Here is a 20,017-nt window from a genome sequence, read left to right as displayed (position 1 = left end):
CCGCCCGGCTAGTTTTTTGTATTTTTTAGTAGAGACGGGGTTTCACCGTGTTAGCCAGGATGGTCTCGATCTCCCGACCTCGTGATCCGCCCGTCTCGGCCTCCCAAAGTGCTGGGATTACAAGCTTGAGCCACCGCGCCCGGCCATAAGTTCTAAATAATAATTAAACAGTAAAGTTATAATTAAGAGCCAAACTAATAAACAAGAGCATAACTTTTTGAGTTTTGCCTTAAATTTTGTATTGTAAAATAACAGTGAGGTTCGGTTGTACTTACTTAGGACCTCTTGGCAAAAATAAAATTCATCATGTAAGCACACATGGATTGTTTCCCTCTTTATTTTATATGAATTAGCTTTATCAAGAAAATGCAGACCAGGAAGCAGCTTTGGGAGTGGCGAGCTATGATGATGCCCTGCAGGTGTTGCTGGTTTTATCATGACCAGCACTGGTTTTCCTTCTAGAGGACCCAGTTCTTTTTGTGTAGGATTCCCTGTTGTCATAGAACTCCCAGTGATTCTGCCACAGTGATGATCATGAATCCCTCCTGTGCCTGATGATTTCATGGAGATTAAAAGTATCAAGCCATGAACCTTGCTAAATTAAGAAATGTTAAGGAAATAAAATTCCCAAGATACTGCAACTCAGCAACTGGCTCTGGCTTAGGCAAGTACCTCTGTCTGGAGCACCTCACCCTGTGCCTGTAGGTCATAGTGTTTAATGTACTCAGACCTGTGTGTCCACTTGAGCTCATCCAGAAGTGTCAGAAAGCTAGATGTGCTGCCTCAGGGACAGACTGAGCTCTCTTTCTGAACTTAGCTCAGCGCTTCCTTCCTTTGCTTTCCCTGATGGTGGCGGGTCATGTTCCCTTCAGACAGAGGTGCTTTACGGGAACCATGCAAAGTCATTCATGATGAATTATAAGAAAAAAGTAGAGGTTCTGAGTGGTGGGGGTCATTTTTTGGTTCAAAATGGAGGTGGAATTATAAAGTGAGACTGTCTTATGCCTTCCAGGCAGGCAAGAGTCCTTCATGGCCAGAGCACAGGGCTGGATGTTGGAACCGTTCCTGTTGTCTGGTGCTGCTGGTCACCCTCAGCTTACAGATCCATTTTCTTTCTTTGTAGATCACGTTTTATATTCTGGTGAAGGCTATTTACACCCTGGGCTACAGTGTCTCTCTGATGTCTCTTGCAACAGGAAGCATAATTCTGTGCCTCTTCAGGTAAGGAGCAGAAATTAGTAATTCTGCAAAGAATACAAGACAAGCAGTTTCCATTTAGGCCTTCTAGGCGCCACCCAGCCTGGAGCCCTCTGTGTGCTAAGCCAATAAGACTCCCTTGGAGAATGCTGACATGAAATATGATGTTAACATTTATATTTTTATTTAAATACTCTGCATTTATTATGTAAAGAGATAATGCTGACCTTGGATAGGAATTCAGCTCAGCTATCATTTATTACATACTTAGCCATTATGCAAATGCATGGAAAATACAGAAGAAATATGATCTCGCCCTTGCCATCCAGAAGCTCCTGTGTTTTGGCTGTAGGTGCTCTATTAGAGATGCTGCAATGTGTTTAAGAGCATGAAGGTGGAGTCAGACTGTCTGGGTTCAAATCCTGGGGCAGTCTCTTAGCAGCTGTGTGACCTCGGACAAAGTACTTAACCTGTCTGTGCTTCTGTAACATGTGGAGACTAAGAAGCCCCCTTCAGAGGGCTGTTGTGAGAACTTGATGTGTCGGTAGATGTGAAAGGCTTAGCATGGCACGTGAGGCTGTGATGAGGGCTTATTAAATGCTTCCCACTCTTCCCTGGCAGTGAGGTGAGATGGCCCCTGCCCACCTGCATCTTTAGTGGGTCTCTTGGTAACTAATGATGACATTGTACAGATGATTTGACCAATCAAATCATTGTTTGATTTGGGTTGGGGGTAGAGGGTTTGGTCCCAGAACAGTAGTTTCTCTATAGGAAGAGCTCATTGGTGAATTAGGATTAAATCTGCCTTATGTATCATTAGCACTAAATAAAATGAAGGCTATTCAGCTTACTCTATATATCAATCACTACATATTTTATTTCTCTTTGCTAAAATGTAATCCAAATGTTTGCCAGTATGTCAGATAAAATCAATGATATAACAAATGGAATGTTTCTAGACCCTAACAACAGTCCATTAGGAGATCCATACTTGGAAGTAAAATAAACAAGTTAGGAGTGGTTGAGAATCCAGCTAAGAAACCCAGCAAATGTAATTGAGTTATGCTTTTTATTGTTCAGGCATCTCAACTATGGTTGGTAATTCTCAGAAAGAATAAGTGTACCTTTAATACAGGGCTGCACTTTGAAAAGTGTGAGAAAGGCCTATCATATTCTAGTTATTTTTAAAAGCTGGTATAATATTAATATTTGTTCTATTATACTCTATATTTTACAGACTATAATATTTTACTATATATGTTTAAATTTTCAAGTTGCTAAAAAGAAAGAGAGGAAAACTTTAAGGAGGTAAGCTGACCCAGGGTAATTAAATCTGAAAATTTTATCTTATTTTCCTATATTGAACAATCCTTATTTTTTACACACATCCATTTCCTTCACATATGTACAGTGTGACATATTTAATTAGGCAACCCAAGAGCGTTGGGAATTATCCCGCCTATGAACACTGATCCTTTAGGGCACAGAACACACTCCTCCATCTGTGGGCATTGTTAGTCACCTGCCTGTGGAACTTCTGAGCTGAAAAAAGTGGATGTCTATGTTGGATGTCATTCTGCTGGTGGCCACGTGTGTGATGTTTGCCAGAAAAAGCATCCAGAGTTGGTGTGTATCTCTCGACTTGGGGCTCATCCCACGTCCTTCTGTCAGAAGCAGGGTCCAGTGCCACTTCTTGAGAGCTGTGAGAGTCTGTCGATTCTAAAGTCCGAATTATAAAAATAACGTGCTCCATTGTCTCAGTAATTATACCCAGGAAGCAGAATGCTTTGCAGACATTGAACATTTCTTCTCGAAAATAACCCCATAAGCCAAGAAAGCCTTCAGTAGCCATGTTCTTATTTTATACACGGGAAATGGAGCTACTTATTTCTTAGAACACGTCCCAAAGTGCAGCGTTGACTCTCACAACAAATACATGACCAGCTTTGTGGGGGAGTCATCCTATGGTGACGCTGCCCCTATGACCCAGGGACTGACAGAGACAGCTCCAGTCCATGTCAGTCCAGCAGGGACCACAGCACAGTTGCTTCTCAAACAACACGGGTTTGAACTGCATGGTCCACTTCTCTGAGAATGTTTTTCAATACGGTCAGCCCTCTGTATCGACGGATTCAACCACAGATCAGAAATATAAGCTATTCTCAGGATGAGAAGCCTGCAGATATGGAGGGCCAGCTTCATGTATCCGTGGGTCCTGAAGGGCCAAATGTGGGAGTTGCACATTCATGGATTTTGGCATGGGGTAAGGGGGGCAAGGTTGGGGGAGGGGGATTGGACCCAATCCCCTGTAGACACCGAGGGACAGCTGTAACTGCTAACATGCACCATGCCAAGTACTTTACAGATGTTAACATCATCAGGTAAGTACTGACACTGACCCAGTTTCTCCAGGTGGAGAGTGCAGCCCCAGGAAGGTCACTGGACATTGCAGGTTGCTGAGCTGGTGCATGCAGAGCCCTGATTTCAACCCAGGCTCTCACCACTGCAGCCTGCACCTCTGTCTCTGTCAGATGGACATGGCCTCCAAAATCCTTTCCCACCATTGCTAATGAGCAGACTCCTGTCCTCCCCCTTTCCGGAAGCCACACCTTCCACTACCTCCATTGCCCATTGGCAGATCCATACATGGAAGTGAAAATTTAAAATGAACAGTGAGTAATGAAGAATATCACTGAGAAACCCAGCAAACATGTATTTGGATGGCTTGCTAACTGGACCAAAAGCGTGCTCATCTCTGAGCGATGGCTGTGAGTGCCAACCCCACTCCACAGAAACACATATGGTGGGAGAGAGAGGGAAGGAGAAAAAGAAAATAAGAGAGGGAAAAAGGTGATTTGGAGAGAGAAACGCAGCCAATGAGATAATCAGTGGGAAGCAAAATGGCACTGGTGGGGGACATTTACCGTCTGAGGAAGGGGCGTTGAGGAGAGAAGCCAGAGGGAGCAGCACAGGTGCGTGAGCCTGGTGCAGTGGCCATGCAGCTTTGGAATTGCTCCCAAGAGACTGAGAAAATTCAGAGCATGTTTACAATTCTTTGCTTACTAAGGCTCTGTGGCAGTGTTACATATGCTAAAATAAACATTTGCTAATGCAGTACACATTCAGAATGCATGTTTACCAAGCGAACACAGCACCAGATTGAGATGTGGGACACGACTCTCACCAGGGACCCAGAAGCCACCATGTCCACCCCACCTCCCTTCTGAAAAGCAGTCGTTATTCACAGCTCTGGCACCAGAGACAACTTTTCTCTCTTTTTGAAAACATTACCTCGGAATCATGTGAAAGGAACTCCTGGTCTCTGGATTCTTTCACTCAGCATTTTGCAAGGAGGTTCATCCATGCTGTTGCATGTAGTTACCATGTTTTATTTTCTTGCCATATAGTATTCCACTCAAAAAAATAATATATTTATCCAATCAACTGTTCATGGACATATAGGTTACTCAGTTTGAGGCATAACAAATAATGCTGCTATTATATTCTTAGTCATCATCTCATGCACAGATGCATATGTTACTTTAGGTATGTGTGTGTATATGTACACACATTTATATTTACATTTGTGTTTATTTTATACTTACTGGTCATAGGCTATACATAGAGTCAGTCTTCCTAAACACTGCCAGTAGATATGCTAATAGCCTGCTGGGATCATTATACCACATAGATATGTATGAAAGCATCAAAGTATACCCCATAAATATATACAGTTATGTGTCCACTAAAAATAAATAAATTTATAAAAAAGAAATGAATGCTGCCAAGTAATTTCCAAAGTGGTTACCAGTGTACACACCCACCAACAGTGCAGGAGGCTTCCATTTGCATCACACCCTTGCCTCCATTTGGTATTGTCCATTTTTAAGCCTTCAGCCATTCTTGTGGGTCTTTCATAACATAGAACGGTGTTTTAATTTACATTTCCCTGATTTCCCTGGTGGAAATGAGTTCATACATTTCAAAATCTTGCTTTTTTTGAAGTGCCATTTCAAAATGAGTTCGCTTATTTTAAATATTTGGTCTCTCCCTCTATTTAAGTCAATGTTTAGGAATCTTAGAGCCTTTCATTACGTATGAGTATTATGGATTTTGTCTCCAGCTCTGTGATTGGGTTTAAGCTGTCTTCATGGTCTTTGGATAAACAGAAGCTCTTAATGTTAATGGAGCTCATTTAACATTTGTTTCTTTATGTCATTGTTTCTTGAGTCCTCTTAAGAAATCTTTGCCATGTTCTTTTTTTTTTTTTTTTATCATCTAGAGATGTTGTTATTTTAACTTTTCATGTTTCTGTCCATAATCCACCTGGGATTTATTTCTGCTATGGTGTGAAGCAGGGTGAAGTTTCTTTAGGGCTTTCAGCATGTGTATCCCGTTGTCCAGGAGCGAATACAGGAAGGGGCTTCTGTGGCCTGCAATGCTTCTCTTCACAGAGCAGGCAGTGGCATGTGTGGGGGCCTCGAGTCCCAGTTCTGCTCCTTTGGCCTTCTACCATTGCACTGTTTCTGTTTATTATAATTTCCCTGCCTTTAATAAGTCTTTATTCCTACAAGTCCGAGTCCATCAACTTTTTTTTTTTTTTTTTTTTTTAATTAGGAAGAGCTTGGCCATTTGTACTTACATGTGAATTTTAAAAATCAACTCTTAAAAATGAACCTTTAATGTCAATTGCCATTTTGCAAAATCAGGCTGGATACAGTGGCTCACGCCTGTGATCCCAGCACTTTGGGAGGCCAAAGCAGGATGACTGCTTGTGCTCAGGAGTTCAAGACAAGCCAGGACAACATAGAGAGACCCCGTCTCTACAGTCTCTACAACAAAATTTAAAATTAGCTGGCCGTGGTGGGCACTTGAGCCCAGGTTGAGGCTGCAGTGAGCCATGATCACACCACTGCACTCCAGCCTGGGCAACAGAGCAAGACACTTTCTCTCAAAAAAACAAACAAACAAACAAACAAAAATTCTATTGCAATTTCATTTGGTATTGCATTGTATCTGTAGATCAGCTTAGATAGACAGGACATCATTCTAATTTTGAATCATCCAACCTGTGATCATAGTAGATCCTTCCATTTGTTTTGGTTTTCTTTAATTTCTCTCAGTGTTTTATGATTTTCTGAGTGGAAGTCTTATACATAATTTAATAGTCATTCTTAGGTATTTGTTTATGCTATTATAAATATTTTGTTAAATTCCATTTCTAATTGTTTCTTGAAAAAGAATTGATTTTAGTATATTAATCTTGCTTCAAAGTCTAGGTACAGTGGCTCATGCCTATAATCCCAGCACTTTGGGTCAAGGCAGGAGGATCGCTTGAGCCCAGGAATTTGAGACCAGCCTGGGCGACAGAGTAAGACCCTGTCTCAGAAGGAAAAAAAAAAAAAAACTCTTGCTTCAGCAACCTTGCTAAATTCCTTTATGAATTCTTTAATTATTCCGTAAATTCTCTTGGATTTTTCTATGTGTCATTCGTGCCGTTTGTGAAGTACAATGTTGAATAGAAGTGGTGATAGCAAACATTTTCTTATTTCTGAACTCAGAGTGAAAGCTTTCCATACTTCCCTATAAGCATAATGTTTGCTGTAGATATTTTGAAGATACGTTTTACCAAATTAAGAAAGTTCCTCTTAATTCCCAGTTTTCTGAGAGTGTGTAGTCATGAATGGCTTTTGAATTTTATCATGATTTTTATGTATATACATATGGTTTTTATCATTTGTTCATTTAATTTGAAATATTACATGGATAGATTTTCTAATGTTAAATCCACTTCTCATTCCTAAATTAACCCTATGTGGTTTTGATATATTATGTTTTTAATATATAGCTGAACTCAGCTTGCTAACATTTTGTTGAGAATTTTCGCATCTACATTCATGAAATTGATCTATTGTTTTCCTTTCCCATGAGTCAATCTGGTAAGGTTTGGTGTTGGCCCATAAAGTGAAGAGGAAAGTGTTTTCTCTTTTCTATTTTTTGGAGTAGTTTAGGTTAGATAAGATGTTATATCTTCTTTAAATGTTTGGAAGAAGTCAACAGAAGAGCCAACAGGGCAGAGAGTTTTTTTGTGAGAAGGTTTTATTTGGCTGTTCAAAATTTCTAAACCAGATATAGGACTATTCAGACTCTCTGTTTCTTTGTATGTTAGTTCTGCTTTTCAAGGAATTTGCCCATTTCATCAATGTTTTCAATGTTCTGTTACATTTTTAATGTATGTAACATCTATACAGGTCCCTGCTCCTTCAGTCCTGGTATTGTCAATTTGTGTTTTCTTTCTTTTTATCTTGATGTGTCTTACTGAATAAAGTGTTATCAATTTTATCAGTGGTTTCCAAGAACCAACTTTCAGTCCTCTGAAGTTCGTTGAGGCTTGCTTTTTGATCTGGCATGCCATCTGTTTTGGTAAAAGTTTCATTTTCATTTGAAAATAAAGTAAATTATGCAGTTCTTGGTTATATGCTACATATATCATTCACACCCTTTTTTAATGTTATTTAATTATTCCAAATCTTTACTGATTGTTTTAACTGCTTTTTCTACCAGAACTGAAAGACATATATTTTTCTACCAGTACTGAATGACATGTATTAAAATCTCCAACTATAATTGTGGGCTTGTCTATTTGTCCTTTTAATTCTTTCACTGTTTACCATCTATATTTTAAGGCTGTGTCATTAGGAGTATATCAGTTTAAACTGCCAATATGTAGTAATGTCCCCTACCTTAAAAATCTGCTTTGTCTGATATTGAAGATCATTATATTAGCTTTATTTTGTGTTTTCAAGTGTATGGTTTTATGTGTTTTTATTTTCTACTTCCCTGTGTTTTATATTAAAGGTATATATTTTATAAGCTCCATTTAATTGGAATTTACTTTTTGTCTCCAATCTTTATTTTTAAATGCAGCATTTTCATACACACAGTCTACTTATGACAACTCTGAGTTCTAATCTACCTTTCATTTCTTTGCTTTCTAATTGTCTCAGCTGTTCTTAGTTGGTTTTGCACATATTCTTGTTTCTTTTGAATTGATCAAGTATTTTTATTATTCCAGTTTTCTTCTCCCCTTTTGGATTGTTGTTATTCTTCTAGTTGTCACCCCAGATTCACAATAGGCATCATTTTCTCATGAGTTAACGTCCAGTAGCTATTTTTACCACTTTCCAGTCAATTCAAGAATTTTACAACCTTTTAGCTCCATTTACCTCTAAGATGTTTTATGTTTTTGTCATGTATTTTAATTCCATATATAAATACTATTGTTGTTGTGTTAAAAGTCGCATTTACTTAGCGTTCCCCCAACATTTCTTTCTGGTGCTCTTCATTCTCCTGCATTTCGTATTTCCATCTGGGATCATTTTCCTACTGCAGGAAGATTTCCCTGTAGTATTTCTCTCAGCACAGTCCCACCAGCAGTGAATTCTTACGAGTTTTGGTTGCTTGAAATCATTTTAATTTTGCCTTCACTTTTGAGGCTATTTTGGAGAGGATTGAATTCTGTTGGCAGTTATTTTCTTTCACCACATTAAAGATGTACGTCGTGACCTCTTCTGAAAAGTCAGCTGCCAGTGCAGCATTGTTCCTTTGAGGCAGCGTGTCTTTTTTTCTCTGAAGCTTTGAAGACTTTTTTCGGTTTTTAGCGGTTACACTTTCACAGGACTTAAGGTGGTTTTCTTTGTATTTCTCCTTCTTGGGGTTTGTAGAGTTCCTTTAATCTGTTATTGTCTTTTATCAGTTTCAAAAAACTTTGTGGCTAGCATCTCTTCAAATGCTGCTCCTTCCTCATTCTCCTCTCTTCCTAAAACTCCATTTCCCATGTATTATCTTACTATTTTTTCCTATATTTTTCATATTTTTGGTTTCTACTTTAATCTAGACATACTACTGATCCAATTCATAGTACTCGCATCTGCTGTGTTATGTTAATGTTAGTCCCCTCTATTTAACTCTTAATTTCAAGGTTTTTTAAGTTTTAAATTTTCTATTTGATTGTCTTAATTTTATTATCTAATAAAATTCTCCATCTCTTTATCTGTTTTCTTAAATATATTAATTTTATAGTCCCATGTCTTAAAACACTAGCATCTGAATCTCTATTGTCTGTTTTTGTTTTTGTTTTTGTTTGTGTGTGTGTGTGTGTGTGTGTGCGTGTGTGTTTTGAGACAGAGTCTGTCTCTGTCACCCAGGCTGGAGTGCAGTGGTGTGATCTCTGCTCACTGCAACCTCTGCCTCCCGGGTTCAAGCGATCCTCCTGCCTCAGTCTCCCAAGTAGCTAGGATTACAGGCGTGCACCACCATGCCCAGCTAATTTTTGTATTTTTAGTGGAGACGGGGTTTCACCTTGTTGGCCAGGTTGGTCTCGAGCTCCTGATCTCAAGTGATCAACCCACCTTGGCCTCCCAAAGTGCTAGGATTACATGCGCGAGCCACTGTGCCCGGCCAGTGTTTTTTCTTTTTAACTTGGCTTTTGATTACTTAGTCCTGTTTCTGGCATAGCTAGTAACTGTTACTGAAATTACAAATACTTAAATTGCAGAGGCTTCAGGTGATTATCTTACTGCAGAGGATTTGAATTTTTCATGGTAGGAAGGGCAGACCAGCCTGGGCCATCAAGGCCACGTGTGTTTGGGGCTGGGTTTGGGCCTGCGTTTCAGGCTTCAAGCAACCGGGTGCTCTCTGATTTGTCGTCACTCTGGGCCACAGCTATTTGGGACTCCCCCATGAAGGCCTGGGAACCCCGCCTCCCTCAGGCCCTGAATCCTGCCACTTGCCACCCAGTACCCATGAGGCTGCAGGCATTTCCCCCAAGTACTCAGCCTTGGCCACTGCTTTCTGCTTTCTCAGCCTCTCACCCAACACACAACCATCTCAGAGACCGAAAGGATTTGGATGCAGCCTCTATTTCCTTTCCTGCAGAGTCGTTGCTCCCCGAGGGTCACCCAACAGCCCTTATCTCCCATTTCTGCTCTGGCGGGTGAGGCTGCCCTCGCTCTGGCCCTGGCTCTGGGCTTGTCCTTTCTGAACACCCTCCGTACCAGAGAACTAAACCAGCAGACAGCCGCAGAGGCCCTGGAGGGCCCCGGCGCTCCCCACAGTGCCATTGCCTTCTCCCCAGAGTCCGGCCCTTTGGTCCCTGTGGCTGTGGCTGCTCCCCAAAGCCTTTGGGCAGCTTTTTAGGGTCACCCTGATCCTTTCCTGAGGGGTTCCCCTTCACGGCCACAAGTGGAGGTCCTCTTTAGGGTGTGTTCCAACTAAGTCTTCTCTGAAGCAGAATTTAAGTGTTCTAAGAGAGTTATAAACAAAATGTTCTGAATACTTTTTAGAAAAGCAAGATGTCACATAAACTTAAGCCGCAAGAAAGGTTCATGTTGACATTTGATGAGGGTCTTGCTGGAAGAAGAGAATTCCAAGAGAGACAGTTTTATGGGAGTGTGTGCTTGGTAGAGGAACAGAGACGCCCAGCGTCCACCAGGGGTACAGGAACGGGGGTGGCACGTTGATAGAAAAAGTAAAAATAAGGCTCAAGAAACGGAAGGCTAAGAATGAGGAATCTTTTGAGTGGGAGAGAAGGGTCCTCCATACCTTGAACAAGTGGACCCAGCAGAGGTTTGTGAAAGAACTAGAGAAAGCCCCTAGAGCTGTGCAGGACATCGGGAAGGGCTAAGCTGAGTGCATGCTGGCTGTGGAGGAGTTTGGCGGGTGCCAGCCCAAAGAGAGAGCTGAAAAAGCACGATCCCATAGCTGTCGGGATCAGCAGTGTCCAACAGAAACATAAGGCAAGCCAGTAGCATAATTGTAAGTGTTCTAGTAGCCTCATTTTAACATTTTCTTTTAAAAATAAAAAGAAACCAGTGAAATTAACTTTAATAATACATTTTATTAAAGTTGTTAGATCCAAAATATGACTTCAATATGTAATCAATATAAAAGAATATTAATGAGCTATTTACATTCTTGTGTTCAGAGTAAGTCTTCAAAATCCAGTTTGTAGTTCACACAGCGTAGTTCAATTTGGTCAGTGGTTTGTATTGAAAATACTTGACCTGCCTTTACAGTTTTAAAATTTACAGTTGAAAAAGTTGTTCAAACATACCTAGCTGTCCAAACATACGTAAAAGTTCTCCAGCAAGTCACTAGGGTACCAGGAGTCATTTCCCTTTACTATTCATATCCACATTAACAAAACTAGGTCACCATTTTTAGAAAGAGTTGATTTAACTTTGAAGCAAAAGCACCTTTGTTTGCAAATTATGTCTTCTCAAGTTAAATAAGCTTACCCTTGTATCAGCTCAGTATAACTAATGTCAAAGTCCAAGGTGCAATGCATATATTGGCATACAACTCTAAATTCATTGATTAGAAAAAGTGTTTCTTAAATTTATATGGTGTTTTTCTGCCAGTTTAAATGGTTCTCTTGATTGTAATTAAAATATTCTGCATATTTATTCATGTTAGAAAAATATTAAATCACTAATTCTGATTTATATTATGGAAAGTTTTTATTTCCACATAATTTTTCATACCTAGCTATGTCACAGATGAGCTCTCTTTTCTTCAAGGTTTCTAAATCAACAGGATAGCAGTGAGAAAACATAAATTATATTGTCATTTTGCCTTTGATAATTGGATATTTGGGAAGCACTTATTGTTTGAGAAAAATCTTGACTTGGAGTTACCAATAGAGTGAATATTGTAAAATTCTTCCATGACTCACCCAAGCATTGGTAAAGAACACTAGATCATTAAGTTCATTGTCTCGTTTCTTTCAGCTGTTGTGTAAATGCTCAGCGATTCAAACCTTTTGCACATAAATATTGAAAGATTTTAACAACTACATTCTTGATGGTTTTTCTAGAGTCTGCTTCATAAAATGGAACACAAATACTTTCAACAGTATTATACAGTGGAATGAAGCAATAATGGAAATATCTGTCCCTTGTTTTAAATTTCAAATGAATTGCAATAAATTCAGATTTTTGACCTGCCATAGCTGGAGCAGTGTCTGTCATAATAGAAACTAGTTTTTTCATATATAACTGAATTCTTTGACAAATGGAAACTATGAAAAAATATTTACACCATAATTTCTAATTTTTAGGCCATCAATTGACATTTGTTTATAAATTTGGAATTCCTCTGAAATTAAAGAATTCAAACTATTAATTGTCCAGTGAGTGTCTCTTAACCACACAACTCAACAAAAACCAAAGAAAAGTACTTGCAAGTTTTCAAGTTTTAAATTAAAGGATACTTTATTTTTATTTTTTTTTTTTTTGAGACAAAGTTTCGCTCGTGTTGCCCAGGCTGGAGCGCAATGGTGCAATCTTGGCTCCTGAGTTCAAGCACCTGGGTTCAATCTCAACCTCTGCCTCCCGGGTTCAAGCGATTCTTCTGCATCAGCCTCCCAAGTAGCTGGGATTACAGGCACCCACCACCAAGCCTGGCTAATTTTTGTATTTTTAATAGAGACAGGGTTTCACCATGTTGTCAGGCTGGTCTTGAACTCCTGACCTCAGGTGATCCACGTGCCTCGGCCTCCCAAAGTGTTGGGATTACAGGCATGAGTCAGCGTGCCTGGCCCAGGATCTTTAATAACATTAGAAAGGCCTTGTACTCTGTGGGCAATAGTTTGGCTTAATTGAAAATTTGCACTTTTTGTAAAATATCTTTCTTAGTTTGTTCTTTATATTTCTCTAACAAAATTTCCATAAATGAAATAAAAATTTAACATCCTTTTGGATAAAAATTATTTTTCTTTTTTATGCAAGAATCCAAATTGTTTTACAGCTGGCCATAATTGTTTAAAAATTTGAGGGGTAGGGTGGATTTTCAAAATTTATGGTAAAATACCCATAACACAAAATTTACCATTTGTGCCATCTCAAGGTACACAATTCCTTGGCATTAAGCACCTTCACAGTGTTGTGTAATTATCACCATTATCTAGTTCCCGAACTTCCTATTGTCCCAAAAGGAAGCCTCCTATACATTAGGCAGTCACTCCCCATCCGCCCTGGCTCCTGGAAACCAGAATCTGCCTTCTCTATGGAATTGCCTCCTCTGGATGCATCATACAGTATGTGGCCTTTTGTGACTGGTGTCTTTACTTAGCAGAATGTTTTTGGTTCCATCCACGTCAGTACTCCATGCCTCTTTATGGTTGAATAGTATTTAGTTGTGTGGATATGCCACATTTTGTTTATCCATTCATCTGCTCACGGACATTTGAACTGTTAGAGCTGCCGTGAACATTCATGTACATGTTTTGTTTGAATACTTGTTTCCAACTCTGGGGTGTATACCTACAAGCGAAATTCTGGGACATATTGTAATTCTGTGTTGAGAAACCACCAAACTGCTTTCCACAACGACTGTACCATTTTACATTTCCACTAGCAATATGTGAGGGTTCCAGTTTCTTCACATCCATCCAATACCTTTTATTTTGTTTTCTTAATTTATTATTATTATTACTATTGCCATCCTAGTGGTATGCAATGATGTCACATTATGGTTTTATGTGCTTATTGACCATTTGTATATCTTCTTTGGAGAAATCGATGTCAAGTTTTTGCCTATTTTCTAATTGGGTTTTTGTTGTTGAGTTGTAAGAGTTCTTTGTATATTTTGGATACTAATCCTTATCAGATATATAATTTCCAGACATTTTCTCCCATTCTGTAGGTTTTCTCTGAACTCTCTTAGTAATGTCCTTTAATACATAAAAGTTTTCAATGTTGATGAAGTCCACTTTTTCTGTTGTTTTCTTGCTGTGCTTTTGGTATCATGCATAAGAACATAAGAAATCCAACAGAGCCTAATAGACTTGTGGCTGACAGCACAAGTACACAGGAAATCCAAAAGTCATGAATATTTGCTCCTATATTTTTTCAGAAGAGTTTTACGGTTTTAGCTCTTATGTTTAGGTCATTGATTCATTCTGAGTAATTTTTAATATGCTGTGAGGTAGGGGTCCAGCTGTATGATTTTACATATGGACATCTAGTCATCACAGCACCAGTCGTTAAAAAGACTGTTCTTTCCCTATTGAATGTCCTTGGCACCCTTGTCAAAAATCAAATGGCCGTAGATGTGTTAGGTTTAATTCTGGACTCTCAGTTCTATACCGTTGATCTATATGCAGTGCCACACTATTTGGTAGTCTGTAGTAAGTTTGAAATTGAGATGGTAAGTTCTTCAGCTTTGTTCTTTTTAAGATTGTTTTGGCCATTCAGGATCCCTTGTAATTCCGCGTGACTTCAGGATCATCATTTTGGCATCAATGCGTGTGCTGGTGCACTTGACGGAATTCCACAAGTCTCTTAGGCTCTTGGGCTCTCCTCGTTTTCCTTCATTCTTTGTTTTCTTTCTGCTCCTCAGACTGGATAATTTCATTTGACCTCGCTGCAAGTTCACAGATGACTTATTTTGCCTGCTCAAATCCAGACCGGGTGCGGTGGCTCACACCTGTAATCCCAGCACTTTGGGAGGCCAAGGCAGGTGGATCACATATGGTCAGAGGTTTGAGACCGGCTTAGCCAATATTGTGAAACCCCATCTCTACTAAAAATACAAAAATTAGCTGGGCGTAGTGGCAGGTGCCTGTAATCCCAGCTACTCAGAAGGTTGAGGCAGGAGAATCACTTGAATCAGGGAGGCAGAGGTTGCAGTGAGCCGAGATTGCACCTTTGCACTCCAGCATGGGTGATAGAATGAGATTTCGTCTCAAAAAAACAAAAAAAAGAAAAGAAAACTGCTTTGGCCTCCCCCAGTGAATCTTTTAGCTCAATTGTGCATTTTAGCTCCAAAATTTCTACATGGTTACTTTTTGTAATTTCTGTCTCTTTTATCAATATTGTCTATGTGTTGAGACATTGTTCTCCTGGTTTCCTTTATTTGTCCATGGTTTTTTGTTTTAGGTTTTGTTTTGTTTTCTTTCGGTTTTTTGGTAATTGTTTTTTTGGGTTTTTTTTTTTTTTGGTGGTTTTTTTGTGAGTTTTTTTGTTTGTTTTGTTTTTTTGCTTTTTAAGCATATTTAAGACACTTTATTTAAAGTTGTTGCATACGACCTTAAGTCAGAAACTTAAGGTAAATCTATTTCATGTGATGCCTCAGGGATAATTTTTGTTGATTCATTTTCTTTCTCCTATAAATGGGTCATATTTTCTCTCTCTTTTTTTTTTTTTTTTTTTGCTTTATATTTTTTGTTGAAACTGGGCATTTTGAATATTCTGATGTGATGACTCTGGAATCACATTCTCCCCCGTCTAGGATTTGTTGTTTCTTGCTGCAGGTTGTAGTTGTTTATTTAGGGATTTTCTAAGCTATTTTTATAAAGACTCTTGGTCTTTAGTGGCCTCTGAAAACTCTATATACTTTTAGCTCAGTCATCAGCTAGTTATTTGACAGAGATTTCCACAAACACCTGGAGTCAAAGAGCTAAAAACTGAAAGAAAAGAAAAAGTGCCCTCTCTAGGCCTTTGTAGGCTGGCTCTGTGTTGGGAGCACTCCTTCAATGCTTAACCAGCCTGTTTGCAGCTCCGCCTTAGCCCTCACCACCTGCTTGTGCTGAGCCTAAAGAGCAGCCTGAGATAACAGCTTGTGGGATTCTCTGGTCCTTTCTGCCCTGAACGTGCACCTGGATTTCTAGGTTCCCCACTTCATGTGAGAGCTTCTTGAAGCCCTTATTCTCCAAGATTCTCACTCCCCAGCTTTTCCTCTCAGGCTATCAGAGGGCCTGTTTTTTGCCTCCACTGCCAAGTATTTCCTGAGGTGGCAGGAGCTTATACGTTCAGCTTCCAGCATGTCTGCAAAACCACTTCTCAGCCTGAGGATTCTGAGTCTTTTGCCCAGAACCCACAGAAAGGTCAAAACAAACACAGTTCCTTGGGTTTATGAAATTCCTCCAGGACCAAGTACCCACAATAGTAACATGGGCTTCTGTCTTCAAAATGACCACCATGTTGGAGCGGAGTGGACAAAAGGTGAACTAAATACAGCGTGCTCTCTGCCTGTTCAGGGCCTTTCCCCCCGGCTAAGGGTTCACTTGGTTGCCATAAGCCTTTGAGTATCTTTGTTGTTGTTGTTGTTGTTGTTTCTTGAATGGTCCCTACACCACCATTTTCACTGACCTCCTTTGTTGGGATTTTAACAGCTTTTTAATTGTTGATAGGAAACTTGTTATCAAATTCAATATGTATTTGCTAAAAACATTTCTTCATCTCATCCACTTTTATTATCTCAAAAAAAATTCTTAACAGAGCTTTTTCATTTTTCTCTGCCACAGCAAATTGCAGTTGCCATTCATGGTGAAATCTGCTTCTTGCCCTCAACTCTTTTATTTTTCTGTGCTTCTCTGATCATAGTATGAGTTTCTCATGTCTGTCTGGTTCTCTCTCCCTCTCTCCCTCCTTCCCCTTCCCCCACCAATTCCTCTCTCCCCCACTCCCCAACCTCAGGAAGCTGCACTGCACCAGGAATTACATCCATCTGAACCTGTTCCTGTCCTTCATCCTGAGAGCCATCTCAGTGCTGGTCAAGGACGACGTTCTCTACTCCAGTTCGGGCACGTTGCACTGTCCCAACCAGCCGTCCTCCTGGGTAAGGCTGTCCCCACCACAGGGTCCCACTGTCTTGTCCCTTTGTCTCTGTTCCCCCTTCTCACGATGAGGATGTCTCAGTGCTGGTGCAGGGTCCCTGGCTGAGAAACAGAGAGTCTGGCAGACAGGCTGGGTCCAGAGCAGGCCCAGTTGGCGCTGAGACCTGGGGGTGGCACTGAGGCAGGGAGGGTGGGAGTCCCAGGCACCATCAGGGCTGGGAAGTGAAAGGGCCCTGAGCTCTGACCCCCATGGAGCTAGACTGAGGAAAGGCACACCCTTCCTCATACACATCTGGGTTGAGGAATCTTGGTACAGATGAACACACACAACTCTGTTGCTTTCTATCTGAATCTCCTAGACTCTGAGCAGTAAAGACTTCCTTCCAGATTGCTGGAAGAACTTGATCTGTGCTATGGGTAAATTCCATGCAAAGCCTGATTGTGAACCCAGTTGCGTGTCTGTGAATATCTTGGGTCCAACTCTTTGATTTGAGGATAATCTTAATTATTAGGTCCTACAAATACAGTACAGGATGTTTCACTCCACCTACGCCCTTCTCCCTCGGCTGTATTTGTGGTGGTTATTGGTGGTTATCTAGCACCTAATCAAGTCAGTTTAACATAGCAAGTGCTGTTGAGCACCTCCTACATGCAGGCCGTTCTACCAAGCACATCCCTGCTGGCCCAGAGCATTCCACATGTTCAGTATCTTTATGAAAGATTCAAGCCCCTGGTACCTCACTCTCGACCCGACACCCTCGCTACCAAGGTTCTTCTGAAGGAGCCAGGAGCACTAGACTTGGATAGGTCCGTCTGCTGGCACAGATTTGAATTAGCTTAGTTTTAAGGTAGTAATGCCATTTATAACCGCACAGACGTCAGCTGTTTCATAGCCCGTCATCGTCTTCATGCAGGAAATGTGCCTCTGGGGATAAGCTGGTGGTGATGCCTGTGAATCAGATTTGCTGTGATAACAAAATTAACAAGATTCTTCACCTGGCAAGCCCCTGTCCCCAGGTGGAGTTGGCCCTTTGAGTTCCTGGCCTGGGAAGAGGGTCTCCCTACATATATAACGGTGGTCAACGCCCATAAGAAGTGTGAGGACAGTGTCAGATTCTCTCTCACCAAGATGGTTTCAGGCTTCACTCTGCAGATCCCCCTGCCCTTAGCTCTTCATGAAGAAAGTAGTCACCCTCAACAGACACTTGACAGACACTCAGAGGACCACTGGGACCCATGACAGACCCTCAAAGGACCCATAACATCAAAAGCAGTGACCCATGACAGACCCTTAGGACCCATGACTGACTCTCAGGACCCATGACGGACCCTCAACGGACCTGTGATGTAGAAACCAATGACCCACGACAGACCCTCAGGACCCGAGACATAGAAAGCAGTGACCCTTGATAGACCTTTAGGATCCTCGACAGACCCTCAGGACACACAACAGACCCTCAGTAGACCCCGGCGGACCCTGGAGGACCTGCGACATAGAAAGTGGTAGCCCTCGGGACTGGGTGCTGGCCTGGAGCAGCAGCTGTCTACTCTCCCCTACCGCTTCAACCCGAGAGGAGTGCCCAGAACCTCCGAGGCAGAGTGGATTTGAGCCAGTATGGCTGCCCCACTGGGAGGTCCTGGCCTCCCACACACCGCACAGAGCCTCCTCTAAATGCCGGGCTGTTTCTGTGGACACTGTGGGTGAACACTCATTCGCCTTTAAAAGAGCTGTTGCCCCATTTCACAGACGAGGAAACTGAGCTGAGGGAAACCCAGCAACTGGCCTGGAGTCTCGGGATCCAAAGCCCAGGTGCAGGTGGGGCCCCACGACACCCAGCGGCACGGAGCCTGTTCCCAGCGTCGAGCTCTGTGAGGACAGAGGGAGTCGGCTTTGCCCCTTATGCCAGATGCCCCGCGACTCTAGTACCAGAAAGGGGAAAGCAGAGGCAAAGGGAAAAGCGTGTGACCGACGGAGGAGGGAGGGGACAGAGGACAGGAGGGAGGGGAGATGCCTGAGGCCAGAGAGGAGCCAAGCTGGGTCTTCCCTCTTGCTGTCCTCTAAAGAATGCTCAGGCTTTAAATAAACAAGTCAGCCAGAAATGGAGTCAGACCTCAGCATAAGGAACAGGAAAAATATCTTTCCTTCCAGTTGCATTTTTTTGTATATTTTTTGTTCCCGACTGACTTCACCAAACCAAGATTATCCTCCCAAGCAGAACAGCTGGGGCAGCCCCCCACAAACTAGGTGCAGGGTCTTTTTCTCACGACATTAGGATCAGCCAAGAACATGAAAAGTTCTCTTCTTGGCCCCTTCCACACGGCCTAGACAGAGGCACAGTTTCCGGGGCCCTGGGCTGTCCCGGGACATGGAGCAGACCTGCCCTTTATTCTCACTGTTGGCCACAGCAGGTTCCCCCCGGGTCTGTGGGACTCCCAGAAGCACACCCCTAGGCTTCCTAAGCTGAGTCCTGCCTGCCTCACATGCACGTGTGCACGTACTCACACGCTCACACAGAGGCTCCCCGACAAGGCCACGAGGCTGAGGAGGGACCAGCTGCTGATTGGGCACTGGGCCTTGGTGGGTCTCCTGGCTGGGGGTCCTCACATCAACCCTGTGGGTGGCAGCTGGCCCTGGAGGCCCCTCCTGCGGTGCTCTGGAGCCTGTGTAATGAGGTGTGAAGGTCACACTGTAGAAAATGAAGTCAGTAGAGGCCTTGTCATTCCCCAAACCTCCCCTCCTCACAGTGTGCTTGTTTGGTGAATGGGTACATGGGAAAAAATGCAGAGATGTTTTTGTTACCATTTAAAAGAAAATGGAATCATCTTCAGCACACTCCTTCTGCGTCCTCTTTGCTCCTTCAGCAGGATGTCCCAGGGCCCACCAGGTCGGCGCCTGCTTTCAGGCGGCACACAGCCCCTCGTGTAGCGTGGCGTTCTCCACGTAGCCCGTCCCCCGGTGTGGGGTCTGCTCTGCCCTTTATTTTTCTCTTTTGCCACTGCGGGCATCACCGGACATGTGTCTTATGGACAGGTGTTCTTATTTCTGTCGGATGGAACTCACCAGTGAGGCTGCCAGGTCCGAGGGCGTCTCCGTCCTCGTGTGCTGCGGTTGCAGACATTTACTTCTCGGTTCTGGAGACCTGAGACCAAGGCACCACCAGATTCGGGTCTGACTTCTCTGTGTCCTCACGTGGTGGAAGG

At 42.0% G+C, this 20,017-nt stretch overlaps 1 protein-coding gene across 3 annotated transcripts in view; it reads left to right on the top strand.

Moving 5' to 3' along the window:
- Window positions 1-20,017, top strand: part of VIPR2 (vasoactive intestinal peptide receptor 2) — a 104,016-nt gene that overhangs the window by 74,957 nt on the left and 9,042 nt on the right. For 2 of the 3 annotated variants that reach the window (XR_003118602.1, XM_025379728.1), the window contains exons 5-6: window positions 1,124-1,221; window positions 16,677-16,818. The exons of the other annotated variant lie outside the window; for it this stretch is intronic. Coding sequence is in view for 1 of the 2 variants with exons in the window: in XM_025379728.1 (XP_025235513.1) it covers window positions 1,124-1,221; window positions 16,677-16,818 (240 nt within the window). In the remaining variant the exon portion in view is untranslated. The remainder of the gene's footprint in view (window positions 1-1,123; window positions 1,222-16,676; window positions 16,819-20,017) is intronic. 3 annotated transcript variants of the gene reach the window in all.

This window comes from Theropithecus gelada, chromosome 3 (genome assembly GCF_003255815.1).
Source record: "Theropithecus gelada isolate Dixy chromosome 3, Tgel_1.0, whole genome shotgun sequence".
NCBI classification, from domain to species: domain Eukaryota; kingdom Metazoa; phylum Chordata; class Mammalia; order Primates; family Cercopithecidae; genus Theropithecus; species Theropithecus gelada.
This window is presented reverse-complemented; position numbering and strand designations above follow the sequence as displayed.